The sequence below is a fragment of the Dipodomys ordii genome, unplaced genomic scaffold (genome assembly GCF_000151885.1).
Source record: "Dipodomys ordii isolate 6190 unplaced genomic scaffold, Dord_2.0 Scaffold1, whole genome shotgun sequence".
NCBI lineage: Eukaryota > Metazoa > Chordata > Mammalia > Rodentia > Heteromyidae > Dipodomys > Dipodomys ordii.
Genome location: NW_012267217.1, coordinates 67,737,710 through 67,751,347, shown reverse-complemented (window position 1 = coordinate 67,751,347; position 13,638 = coordinate 67,737,710). Strand labels below are relative to the sequence as shown.

The 13,638-nt window shown below is 58.4% G+C and overlaps 1 protein-coding gene across 1 annotated transcript in view; it reads left to right on the top strand.

Annotated features, from left to right (window-relative positions):
- Positions 1-13,638, top strand: part of Hdac4 (histone deacetylase 4) — a 219,734-nt gene that overhangs the window by 201,133 nt on the left and 4,963 nt on the right. The window contains exons 19-23 of the mRNA XM_013024290.1: positions 957-1,044; positions 3,075-3,194; positions 3,905-4,002; positions 9,534-9,652; positions 11,033-11,166. Coding sequence (XP_012879744.1) covers positions 957-1,044; positions 3,075-3,194; positions 3,905-4,002; positions 9,534-9,652; positions 11,033-11,166 — 559 coding nt within the window. The remainder of the gene's footprint in view (positions 1-956; positions 1,045-3,074; positions 3,195-3,904; positions 4,003-9,533; positions 9,653-11,032; positions 11,167-13,638) is intronic.

The window sequence follows — 13,638 nt, the reverse complement described above, 5'->3', positions numbered from 1 at the left end:
GTAGTATGTGAGTGTGTCTTTGGTGTATTTTTTTAAATTTCTGAACTTATCCCCTCTCCGCACCCCCCCAAACATGGGTCAATACAGCAATTATGAAAACAGCCTCCCACCCTGACTCACAAGAATTGTGCATGGGATTTTCACACAGTGTGCACACTTATTTGTGCCTCACTGTTTCTGTGTGGGTGTGTGTATACATATGCCTATGGCTGTGTCTCTGTAGCTACATAGTTTGTATACATCTGTGCGGTATGCATATTTGTTGATTGGTGCTTGTATGTATGTGTATTAATTTTTGTGTTTGTGTATGTGTCTGTGTGTAGAGCTGCACAGTGTAAATGTGTGCTTATCAGTGGTGTGTACATCTTTGTGATACATATGTGTGTTTTTACTATGTTTGTGTTCATGTGTGATGTGTGTATATAGCTGTCTGGTGTGTATGTGTATCCATGTGCTTGTGTGGTATGTTTACTTATGTGGTGTGTATGTGTGTATCTTATATGTGTGTTTGTGTGGTGCGTATATCTGTAGTGGGTGAATGTATTTGTATCTGCATGTATGTCTATATCCAGGTGGTGTGTATCATCTGATCTGTGGTGCATGTGGTTATTCTGTGTATCTGAGTGGTGCCTGTGTTTCTGGCATATGGCATGGGTACCTGTGTGTGTCTGTATATGTATACATACGTTTGTGTGTCTGTAGGTATGCCTCTGAATATCGGGTTGGTGTGTGTCTCTGGTACACGTGTGTGTCTATGTGTCTGTATGTTCACGTCTCCTTGGTTGGCACCATCAGTTAAGGTTGTCATCCCCACCCCCCAGCGGCTAGAAACGGTCTGCCGCCTTCCACCTGAGCCCTCTAGACTCTCCTGGGCTTTGGATGGCTGCGTTGCAAGTTGTGTAGAAACAGGGAACAGGCAATTTTGTCATAGTCCTGACACCCTTCTCTTTCCTCAGGGGGTTTTGTTACTTCAACTCCGTGGCAGTGGCGGCCAAGCTTCTCCAGCTGAGGCTGAATGTGAGCAAGATCCTCATCGTCGACTGGGTGAGTGGCCCAGCCTCCCAGGGGAGCCCGGAAGGGCCTACATCCCTGTCTCTAGAGCAGACAGCCTGGCTGAGGCAGACCTTCACCTCCACTGATCCTGGAACTTAGAGAACTGAACTTTCTGGAACCCATGTCAGAGATCAGAGAGGGGTGTGTTTCATGGCCTCTGGCAGTGTGTGTAGGCTCTGACCTGCAGTAGAGATGACTCAGGGTTGAGAGTGTGGCCAGGACTGAGCCCCAGCACTGACTGGTGGAAGGCAGAAGTCCAGGATGTGCTACCTGGCCTTGGCCTCGGGTCTCTGGTCTGAGCATGTGGCCAGGACTGAGCCACAGCACCAACTGATGGAAGGCAGAAGTCCAGGATGTGGTGCCTGGCCTTGGCCTTGGGGCTCTGGTCTGAGCATGTGGGCCCACCCAGCTACAGGCTGAGCGTGGTTCTCAGCGCGCCCCACCCCCCCCCACCCCCCAGCCCACTTGAGTGCCTAGCTTGTACTACAAGACACGGCTGAGCTTCCTGTGGGAGGCAACACCTTATGGCCTAGAACAGCTGCCTCTGGCTGAACCCGAATTCCAAAAATAGCACAGCATTCAGTGTTCATTTCAGTATTCCTCTTTGAGCAGCATGCATGTGCACACACACACATCTTTCAGTTTGGCGTTTATGACTTACTCCACGCATTCTAAAGGGGAAAGAGCAGGCACGCTGGGTGGGGCTGATTGGTGTCGCAGAAATCCTTCCCAGCTCTGGAAAAGAAAAACTTCAGGGGCTGGGGAGGTGGCTCAGTGGTAGAGCGCTTGCCTTGCATGCTCGAGGCCCTGGGTTCGATTCCTCAGCACCACATAAAGCAAAATGAAAAAAGCCGGAAGTGGCGCTGTGGCTCAAGTGGTAGAGCGCTAGCCTTGAGCTGAAGAGCTGAGGGACAGCACCCAGGCCCAGAGTTCAGGCCCCACGACCAGACCCAAAAAAAAAAAAGAAAAACTTCAGGAGAGGAGCCAGCGCTCAGTCTGTAGGTAGCAGGCTCCTACCTGGCCAAGATAGCAAAGCCAGGCCAGGCAGGGAAGTTCTTCCTCCTCTCAGCTGGCACCAGTGAGCCAGCAAGCCCTGAGAGCCTCCCCAGACCCTTAGGGAGCAGAGAGAGACTCCCACAGAGAGCAGTGTAGTGTAGCCAGGGGCATAGCTGGCCTAGCCATGTGCTAGCCACGTACTGGGAGCTGCGTAGCGGGCCCAGCCATGTGCTAGCCACGTACTGGGACAGCATAGTGGCCTAGCTGTATACAGGGGACCTCATAGTGGGCCTAGCCGGCGTGAGCTAGCTGTGCACTAGGGACAGCACAGCCGGCCTCGTGTGGACTGTAGATGGCTCTGTGGCCATCCTGTAGGTAAATGCATATGGTGATGCCCCTGGCTCCCAGCACTGACCATCTGTGTGGAAGTACCACATTCCCACAGCTCATAACCAACCTCTAGAAGAGTCCCAGCTAGAACCCCTAGCTGGCTCGCGCACATACACACACACACACACACACACACACACACACATACATGTAAAACATGGCCGCCCAGCCCCACTGATTCTGGGAACCACCTCCCATGTTCCAGGACAAGGATGGGCACAGCCCTTCAGGAAGTGCAGGGACCTGTCTTAGCACCCTCCAAGAGCAGTATGGGAGCCTGGGCCCTGTCACTTGTAGCCACATGGTTCCAGGCACCCCCCAGCATGGAGTGACGCTCAACAGGTGCCCGTCAGCAGCCAGGCCAGAGACCTCCCTTCGGATGGTTCACTGTGGATACACAGTTGGGTGTGGCTGAAACAAGAGCCAAGAATGTGCTGCCCATTCAGCTCCTCATGAATCTACAGTCCTCTGTGTGCCCCTCATCTATCCTGCCGGGGTGCCTGGCCCACTTGGAGGTGTCAGGCCATCTCCCAGAGTGAACTGTCACCCCCCCCCGGGCGTAGAGGGGTCCAGCTGAGGTGTGAGGGCCCAGGTGAGAGGCCCGGTGGCCTGAGCCGGCTCTCCGGGTCCCTCAGGATGTGCACCACGGGAATGGAACCCAGCAGGCTTTCTACAGTGACCCCAGTGTGCTCTACGTGTCCCTGCACCGCTACGACGACGGGAACTTCTTCCCGGGCAGCGGGGCACCTGATGAGGTAAGAAGCTGGGAGTGCGCCCGTGAGCCATGGAGAGCGGGGCGCACACCGGCCTGCCAGCCTGCATTTCCTCCAGGTGGCCAGGGCCTGTGTTTTGTCTAACACACAAACGTAAATTAAAGGACTCAAGTCCACCTCCAGTCTAGGCCAGTGGAAGTGTTTGTGCATGAGTGAGCCAGCAGTGCACTCTCTTCCAAGAAAGCCTGTGCTCTGTACTGGGGTGACACTCGCAGCTGGGAATCTGGAGGCGCAGTACAGCACCGGGTCCCCCTCCCCCACCCCGGGATTACAGAGGCTGCAGGACAGCACCAGCTCTCCTTGGCCTGCCCTGCCTCTCACTGCCTACGAGCAAGCGCGAAGTAGCAGAATGGTCTTCCTGGAGACCCATCTGGTTAGCATGTGGCACATGGCACAGATGGGCAGGTCTTTGGAATGTTCCTGAGAGGGACTCCTGTGGTACAAGGTCAGAGGTGGTTCCCCATAGTTACCACCGTTCAAGGTCCCTGACACCAGAAGCATTTTATGAAAACTGCTCCATTCTTAACATTAGCACATCAGGTATTTGGGTGCCCAGCCTCACGTACTAATGAATCTGCGGGGCCCCGGACATACAGGCCTGCAGCAGACCCTGCGGGTACCTCAGCCCAGGGCCACCAACAGTGGGTATTCCTGCCGCGGATCTGTGACATGGGTTTCTCTCCTGGCCACAGGTGGGCACAGGGCCAGGAGTGGGCTTCACGGTCAACATGGCTTTCACGGGCGGCCTGGACCCTCCCATGGGAGACACAGAGTACTTAGCAGCCTTCAGGTGAGTCCCCAGTCTCTGTGGAGCACTTACAAGATGGGTACTTGGGAACGTGTCTGTGAACTGTAGACAAAGGCCACAGACACATGAGCTCGGTTCAGCATTCAACATGTAAGCGCAGCCTCTGTGCCTGAGACAGAGCCCAGGAATCCGTGTCCATCCTGATGGTGAGCGTGAATGTCACAGGCAAGGACTTGATGCAGTGCTGGAACATGCTGTTAATTAACAAAAACTGAGATGCAAACCCTAGCAATGGGATTATCTCCTAATCTTCCACAAACCTTTTTTGAGTTGCTATAGAGTGGAAAGAAATCATTTCTTCATTTATATAAACACTGAATCAAGGTCCGCCTCACACCCCTTCCTTACATAGCCCTTGTCCTTAAGCTTGGCCACAGAGTGGTCACTTCTAAAACTGCTTGTCACCGGATGTTAAACTGATTTCTCTCAACCAGAAGGAGGGGGCTTGACCGGGCCGGGTTCTCCCTGTGAAAGGGCAGGAAGAGGATCTGTGGGCAGTGCCTAGCTCGGGTGCATGGCAGCCTGTGAGAAGGGTTGGTGACCTGGCTGACCCACCCAAGAGACCAGGCGTCTTGGCAAAGGAGACAGCGCATTGTGGGCCAGGCGTCTGGAGTTTACTACATGTGTGCATGTGTGTGCCTGGGCACCCATCTGCACAGCTAGTTGCATATGTGCTTATGAGACCTACACCTCTGGGGATGGAAGTGCCCGTGTGTGTGCACATGTCTCTGGGCATGCCCAGTGGGTAAGGCTGCACAAGGACAGTCTATAAAGGCTTTGCCCTGTGTTCTGCCACGAGCTCTGTGGAGATACTGGGTGAGTCCTCTTGCTCATGTTGACCTGGGTCTTGGCCCCAGGGTCCACTGGAAGAATAGCTGGGAGGCGATAAAGGTGGCCTCCAGTCTCAGTTACATATAGAAGTAAGGGGTCCCTTTGATTAAATCAGGAAGGAAGTGGGCTGCATGGCCAGTGCTGGCCTGAGGGGCAGTCACTGGGCCTTCAGAGGCCTGCCCTGCCTTCCGCCCATCTGTCGGAGGCACCCCTCATCTGCAGTCTTGTAATGGTGATGGCTGAACCTGAGTTGAGAACAGCGTACGTGCCCACACTGTGGTAGCCTATGGTGGATGTCCTGCCCGTGTGGACGCTGGCCTCAGACTGAAGGCCCAGTGGGCCCGAGCCCAGCCATCTGAGCCCGTGGTGATGCTGCGCTGCTGCTACTGCTGCCGCACTGCACGTCTGCACTCTCTGGTTGCCAGCTACGCTTTGACCTGGGGTAAGAGTTTGAGCCTTTTGGCCCTAGCCCAGGTCCAGAGGTGTGGCCCTTCCGGGAGGCTCCCCTGGTTCACCGGGCTGGCCTCTAAGGTGAACTTTGCCCCAGCGGCCTCTGATCTGCTCGCACGTCCTGCCCAGCGCGTGCAGGATGATCTTACCACTGCGCGTTGTAAAGCTTCACTAGCTTCTTTGAAAAGGAGAATTGTTTCAGGCTCTTTTTTTATTGATTTTAATGTGAAGTAGCGCTTTGAAGTTTACTGTTTATGGTTCCCCAGGCGTTGGGATGGGGGAGAAGGGCCAGCTCGCTGCCCCCTCTCTTCTTTGCTCCCCCTCTCGGCGGCCCCTTGGGGCAGTGCATGCCTCAAAGGCTGCCCCTTGTTCAGAGCCCCAGCCTGCCAGGTTGGGTTTTCAGGGGATCAAGCCTCAGATGAAGAAAAGATAAGAAAATTGTCCCTAATGAGATCCAGAAGTAGCCGGCACTTTCTCCTCAGGCTCAGAGACTCAAAGAAGAAAAGGGACCTTAATTCAAACCAGTCTCCGGGCCAGACGTGGCTTTGAAGTGTGCCGAGCACCCAGCAACAGCACTGTGCTTTGGGCTTGGATGCAGAGTGACGCGTGGTCCTTAACCCCTCACTCACCTGCCGTCGGTGCGTGGCTCCCCGCGGGCGGTGTCGCCGGGCTGGGGGCCACACGGGTGTTCTCACTGGCACGGGAAGCTGTGCTGCACAGACCTGGCTCACCTCGAGGGACAGGTGGCAGTGGACCGTCCGGCCACGACCGTTGGAAGGCTGGCGCACGGAGGCCCCCGGCTGCTGGTGAGCCACACGGACGCAGGGCCGGCCTGCGTGTGTGAGGGCTTCTCACCGGCCGTGGACACCCCGAGCAGCCAGGCATTTGGTGGATGGGTAGTTCTAGGAGGGAAACAGCACGCAGATGCTGTGTCCTGGGTAGCCGCCTGCCTGCGGACAGGTCCACACCCAGGCTGCCTTCCTTTCTAGCGGCAGTCCACACGTGTGAGGAGGCGCGGTGGGGTTGCACTTGAACTCGGAGCTTACGCTGGGCACACCCTCTCCTGTGCTTGTGGTGCCTTCCAGAGAGGCCTGTGCTCTTTCCAGGCCACTCTTGGACTGTAATCCTCCTGCTTCTACCTCCAGACACTAGGGTTGCAGGTGTATACCACCACACTGATTGTGTTTGAGACAGGGTCTTGCTGACTGTTTATTGCCTGGGCTCTCCTGGAACCTCTGCCCTCTGAGTTGCTGTGAGTATAGACATGCACTACCACTCAGTTGATCTGAGGACTTGGTACACTGATTTTAGAAATAAAAACCAGAATCAAAGCTTGGCCAGCCTGCCTGGATCCTGGAGAAGGAAACAACCGATAAAGTGAAAAGGTATTGGAGCCCTGGGCGGCAGTGGGCACACCCAGGCGGCCTTGCTGGGCACGCGTCCCCGCGGGGAGGCTGGGCCATTCCAGGCAGAGTGAGTTTGGCGCATGTGTCTTAGGGGAGAGGCACACTCCCCAGGGAGGACTCAGAGCCGGACCCTGGGAGCCTCTGGGAATGATGGATGGATCTACCTTCTGAGTGAAAGATGTGGTCTAAGAGGGAGCACTCCAGGGTGGGCTAGGCACCGGAGACAGTGAGGGCGCCAGAGAGGAAGGAGGGTGGTGGGGCGGGCCCTGGCAGGGCGGAAGGGGAGCACCTCTCAGGGTGGGGCAGAGTGCTCTGGGGCCGCTTGTGTGTCCTCGATTTCAGAAACGCAAGTGTCCATCTGAGCTGGCTGCTGGGGACACGGGGAGGCAGTGTCAGGTTAGGACAGAGGCCCTCGGTGTGAGGAGTGGAGACATGGCGTTGGCTTCTGAGCAGCTGGAGGGATGACCCCAGCTCAGAGCTGAGGGCCGGGCCCCCTGCGCCCGGCAGAGGCCATTCCCGGGGCTGCACTTACCACACACTGCCCTCGCTGGTCTCCACTCTGTGACTGGCGTATTTCCTGGGTGTGTGGAAGCGGACTGAGATAGGGAGACCCTGCAAGGAAGGAAAGCGCCATGGAGCCATGCGGTGGGCAGGGTGAGTGAGAGCAGAGGCTTGAAGATGGGAAGGTGGCTTTTCTCTGCAGACTTGGAGCCTCTGGGGTGATGGCAGCCAGAAACCATTGCTCCTCCCCGTCAGAGGTGACCCAGGCCATGGGCTGCCTGCCACAAGGGGCAGGGTAGAGTGGCTGAGGCTCTGGAAGTAGAAGCGGGCTTCCGGTGTGTGCCTGCCCTTCTTCCCCCCCTCCCTCCCAGGAGGGCTGAGAAGCAAGGGAACGTCAAGTTCCCCAGGAGGCAGCTGGCACAGGGAAGTGTGAGGCGTCCAGGGACTGTGGGGCAGGGGCCCCGGGCAGGGCAGGGCCGGGCCGGCCTGCGTGTGTGAGGGCTTCTCACCGGCCGTGGACACCCCGAGCAGTGCCTGTCTCTGGGCCTTGGGCAGAGCAGCCAGGCATTTGGTGGATGAGTAGTTCTAGGAGGGAAACAGCCTGGTTTGTGGCCCCAAAGCCTAGAGGGTGTCCAGCCGGGCCATCAGCAGGAGCGTGGTGACATTCCCGTCCCGCTGCTGAGCTCTGAGGCAGCGCGGGCCCACCAGTCTGGGGCATGTTGCACACTTTGTGTGGATTGGCTTCGGGGTGGCACCACCGCACAGCAAGTATAGACACCAGGGACTCTTGGTTTGAACTTCATTTAATGATGATTTTAGCAGGACTTGGCTTGGGAGTGGGGATTGGAAGTCAAGGAGCTCAGCACTGCTTCAGAGGGAAGAGCTAGAGCCCGCCACACGCCCTTGCTTCAAAGCGGCAGCCATGGGCTGTGGTTTCCTTGAAAGAATGTCTTGGCTTTAAAGCCCATACCAGAGCCCTAGCTGGAACTGCTTTTCTGCCTGGAGAAACAGTCTTCCTGGAGAGCAGGAAGGGCGGCTGCACTCTGTTCTGCCATCTGTCAGGAAGATCTGGGCCTGAGGCCTCTGCCACAGGTGCCCTTGGAGAGATTGGCTCCCTGTGACACGGGGGGCGGGCCCACCACGGGTGCCCTTGGAGAGATTGGCTCCCTGTGACACGGGGGGCGGGCCCGCCATGGTGCCCTTGGAAGAGAAGGACCTCTGGGCGTGGCTAGGTGTTGGCTCCACCCTCCCCCTCCGTGTGGTGTGTTCTGCTGTGTGAACTAATAAGGCTATTGTTCTTTTCCCACATACTCACAAGAAGTGCTCCTGAAGCCTGGGGCTGGGGTCCTACACTGAAGAACAGGACAGGAGCTGTGTAGATGAGCTGGGAATGTGTAGGTCAGATCTGCCATTGAAGTTCTGTGAGGGTCCCAAGGCCAGTTGTCGCTGTCACGGGGCAAGGCAGCTTCAAGGCCTGACCTCAGACCGCACCTGTGGGCTCCTGGCAGGGTGTCTGCAGGCTCCACGGCGGGCCCCGGAGTCCTGAGGGGCAGACGACAGGACTTCTTCAGCTTGCCCCATAGGGCGCGCCCCTTCTTGTGGCCACGTTTTCCGAGGGCCACTGCTGCCTTCCCAGCACCCGCAGAAAGATTGGAAGCCAGGACTGACCGTGAGCCTCGAATGAAGCGCGTGCAGGCCCACAGAGCAGCGGAGAGCTCGCGTTCTCATAGGCCGCAGCTGGCCATGGTTTCTCAGCTCCTTGCTGCAGGGTCTCGCTGGGGCGCAGTCGTGGGACTCTTGGTGGGGTTTGCGTTTCCCTAAACACGGGGCCAGTTTCCCCTGTCACCGTTGTAGGTGTCTGCTCACTGGCTCCCCTCCCACTGCTGTATGCCGGAGGCCTCTGGGCGAGGGGCTGGCGTGGGGGCTGCTCCTCCAGGGCGGGGGCAGCAGGCTGCTGTGCTGGAGCCACGCCTACTAGTGGTGTTCGGGGACAGCACCCTCCCAGGCCGGGGGAGCAGGCCTGTTTGGAGAGTGGGGTGGGGCGGGCAAGGCCGGGCCCGGAGTGACCTGCCATGGCGCTGACATAACAAGAGCCCGTCCCCTGGGCCTCTGGTTGGTGTGACCCACGCAGTGGTGGTCACAGGCGGCGAGAAGGCCTGTGCGGCACCTTTCCCGAGCTGCCGTGGGGCCTGTTGTCCTGGACTTGAAGACAGATGCCTGTGGGGGGCACCTGCATCACCCACCCCAGGACGGCCAGGGGCTCTGGGTTCAGGCTGTCCCGTGCCCCTCTGTTCTGCTGCCCACACCATCTCCTGCTCCTTGCAGAGCCGTGGTCATGCCGATCGCCAACGAGTTTGCCCCGGATGTGGTGCTGGTGTCCTCGGGCTTCGATGCTGTGGAGGGTCACCCGACGCCTCTCGGAGGCTACAACCTGTCTGCCAAATGTAAGTGGGTCTGCCGAGGCCAGTCGCCAGGCTCATGATGGCTCGTGGTGACTGGTCCAGAGCTCTTTGTGTGGAGGGAAGTCGCCTTGGCTTCACCCAGGAGACAGGGCCGGCCCCGGCCCCTCACTCACCCGGCTCAGCAGGGCAGCACGGTGCTCACGCGGGAAGCCCAGGCCCTCCACCCTGGGGCCAGCCACGCACGCGTGCCAGGCTCCCTCCTCGTGTCCACGGCCCTAAGAGCCAGCTGGCTGTGAGAACCAGAGCTGGCATTGGCCCTGGGTTGTGTGTGTTCCATTCTCTGATGCTGTGGTGACTCTGGGAGGAGGGGCATGCCTGCTGCCAGGAGGGGCCAGAGCTGCTGGCGCTCACCGGCGCGACGCCAGTGCTCCTGATTTCTGCGCTGGCACAGCACAGAAGGGATTGGAAGGCTCCCTGGCTCTGCCCCCTCCCCTACTGTCCCCATCAGCTCAGATGAAGGAGTGCCCATCTGGCCCGCATACAGGGAAGGGAGGGTGGGCCAGAGTGGCCTCAGGGATGGCCCTGCGGGAGTAGTGCCTCACATAGCCCCCCTGTCCCTGGGCTGTAGGTGGTAAGCAACAGGCCAAGGGTGGGGTTCCCGCTGGGCGTCCACTGCCACATTCTGGGCACTCTCTCATCAGAGCCTGGCAGGACATGCAGCCTGCCTGGGTCTAGCATGGAGACCACTGGTTTATGAAGGTTCTCCTACTGTCCAGCATGCACCAGCCCCCTCTGGCTGCAGGGGGTGATGGGGATGGCCACCAGGGGCAGCTGCCTTACATGGTGAAGGCATTGTCTGTGGTCAGCGCAGATGTGCGTACAGGAAAGCCTGGGCGGCATGCGTGGTGTGGATCTGTGTGCCTGTGTGCACGGCGAAGGCGTTGGCTGTGGTCAGCGCAGATGTGCGTACAGGAAAGCCTGGGCGGCATGCGTGGTGTGGATCTGTGTGCCTGTGTGCACGGCGAAGGCGTTGGCTGTGGTCAGCGCAGGTGTGGGTACGGGAAAGCCTGGGCGGCATGCGTGGTGTGGATCTGTGTGCCTGTGTGCACGTGTGTGCCCATGCAGGGCTCTCAGGTGACAGAACGCCCAAGGTTCCTCAGAGAAGCATGGGGCACAGGGCCTCTGGGTGGGATGGGTGTCCTGTGCTCCAGACAAGATGATCACAATACTCATAATCCACTCTTGAACCAATGAACAGGAAATCCAGTACCACAACTCAAGTAAATGTATTAAACCAAGCCTGGCCCACGTGGCCTGGGGTGGAAGCCTATTCCTTGTCTCCCTCTCTCTGGGAGACAGGTCACACTTTGGGGCTGCTGAGGTGCAGCATGCCACCTGCTGACGCCTGTCCTCCCATTGCAGGTTTTGGGTACCTGACAAAGCAGCTGATGGGCCTGGCCGGCGGCCGGGTGGTGCTGGCCCTGGAGGGCGGCCATGACCTGACGGCCATCTGCGACGCCTCTGAAGCCTGTGTTTCTGCTCTGCTGGGAAATGAGGTACGCAGACCCAGGACGGTGCCTGCCCATGGCTTCCGGGCCTGCTGCCCGAGGCTCACAGTCTGAGATGCAGCGCCCTCAGTGCCATGTGTTCCTTCCCACCCCTTGAGCTGACTGCAGCCGGGAGGCTGGGTTCTGATGGTGGGCAGGGAGCAGGAGATGATGGGCAGGAAGGCTGCTCTGAGATGCAGTGTGTGAAAGGTTTGCTGCTTCACCATGAACCTCCTGGGGACAGTCGGGCTCTCTAGGATCCTCTACATTGATGTCACAGGCTCCTCATGGCTTGGGGCAGGAAGCCTCACTACCAGCAGCACCACCTGCCACTGGGGGTGACATCTGGGTCTGCACCCCACACAGGGTGCCCAGCACTGCAGGATAAAGTCAGGGAAACGGTGACGTGCACAGAGAGCCTCTGAGGCCTTGGTCACAGGGGAAGAGAAGAGTTGAGCCCCACAGCTCCACCTGACAACACAGCTGAGGGCTGGCTCACACAGCCCCAGGGTCCCCCAGAGCATGCCACACAGCTGACCTTCCACGGAGTATTCCTGAACTTCCGGTCTGTGCTGTGCTTCTAGACAGGGGTGTGCATACCACCGCCCAACCACGGGCGGCCCCCGAGCCGCGCCCTGCAGCACCAGCTTGGGTCAGAAAGGAGCCACCATCGGAGATAGGCACACCAGGGCCAAGCACCACAGACACATCCTGGCCCCAAAACCACTGCTTCTTAGGCTCCTTTAGGCTGCCTTGTCGCTGCACCCAGCCCCCACTCGGATGGCAAACACTGGCATCACCATGAGCTGTCCCCAGCCTCCTGGGTGTTAATAACAAGAGGGCCAGCAGCTCTGAAGTCTGTGGTCGCTGGCTTCCACCCTGCCTCCTCTGTGCTCTCAGAAAGATGTCGGTCCCCAGGTCCCCAGCCAGCCACACACATAATCAGAACTTGGAGGGACACCCCAGCAGACCTCAGGTCTAGCGTCTAGGTGTCTGCTGCAGCTGAGGCCCACGCTGTCCTCGTTGGGTGGATGGAGGCCATGCTGAGACTCCCCACAGATGGCCTCCTGCCTGGGGAGGGTCCAGGTCCCGCCGGCCAGGGAGGAGGTGGCAGCACAGGTGCAGGGTGGGGTGCTGGACGGGTTTGCAGGGCACTGTCTCCCTCGCTGCCTGGTGGAGTGGTCCACACGGAGGCGGGGCTCCAGAGCCACGTTATGGCTGGGAAGGTGCTGGGTGCCGTGGCTCCATGACAGGGCTCTGGGGACAGGCAATGGGCAGGCTGGGCTGCTGGTCACACGGGGCCGTCAGCTGGGAGGAGCTGCGGGGGAGGCCGGGGGGGGCCGGGGGGCACCCCGATGCTCAGGGAGTCCAGGCCCTGATAGGTCAGCTGTGCTGCTGCCGCCACCAAGACCACAGGCCCAGAGCCCTGTTGAGAGGATTAGCAAGTTCTGGTCTGTATTCACTGGGTCACCCACAGAGAACCAGCAAGCAGACTTCATGTCCTTCCTGAGTCTGACACTGGGCAAACTGTCCTCTTTGCTTTATTGTTCTTTCTTCACATGCATGGTCTTCCCCGTTTCCGCCATAGTTAAAAATCCTGCCCAGACTGAAGCTTTTCCATTCTCTGCACTAGTTACCTTAGAATAATGACAGGAGACCTGGCTTCCCCTCAGCCTGCCTGCTTCCCAACCACAAAAAAAGTTCTTCTGTCTTAAAAAGTGAGGAACACTTTTATCGAAGGTTCTTTAAAAATCTCTTTAATGCACAAAAATTAGATGGAACCCTCTCCTGTCTTCCGGCCTTTGCCAAAGGTTGGTGCTCAGCGTGCAGGACCCTCTCTCCTGTCTTCCAGCCTTTGCTGAGGGTTGGTGCTCAGCGTGCGGGACAACTTGGTACACACAGAGCCAGGCATGCAGCCGTGGACGGGGGGGGGGGGCCTGAGGGAGCCCTGTGCCCACTCACGGAGGGCTCAGGCATGGCTGCCAGCCTGCCCGAGGGACTCACCGCACTCCACACACTCGGCTCCGACTCAGCGCTGCTCCTAAGGAGCCCCAAGGAGCCCTGTGTTCAGTTGTCTGCAGCTGTGGATGGAACCACAGCGACGTCACCGAAGGTGCTTCATGCTGCAGTTAGCCGGGCTGGAGCCAGAGGCCTCCAGCCAGCGCTAGCACCCACGGCCTCTGTTGAGAGGAGCCCCAGGGCACCGGGAGAGGGCCCAGGTCTCCTTCCTATGATGGACTGCACTCGAGGCCCAGGCGTGTGGTTGTGGAGCTCACGTTACCCTCTCCCGGGGCTAGGGGTAGAGCTTCTGCAGAGAGGTGGGATGGAGTGTGGAAAAGGGTGTTCCTGCTGGAACTTAGCAGTGTTTAGCAGTGTTCCAAAGTGTCATCATATTTGGATACTTACATGATGTCCTTATAGCAAAATTCAGAGATAAAAGGAACAAGAGAGAGGTGTGTGTGTGTGTGTGTGTGGTATGTG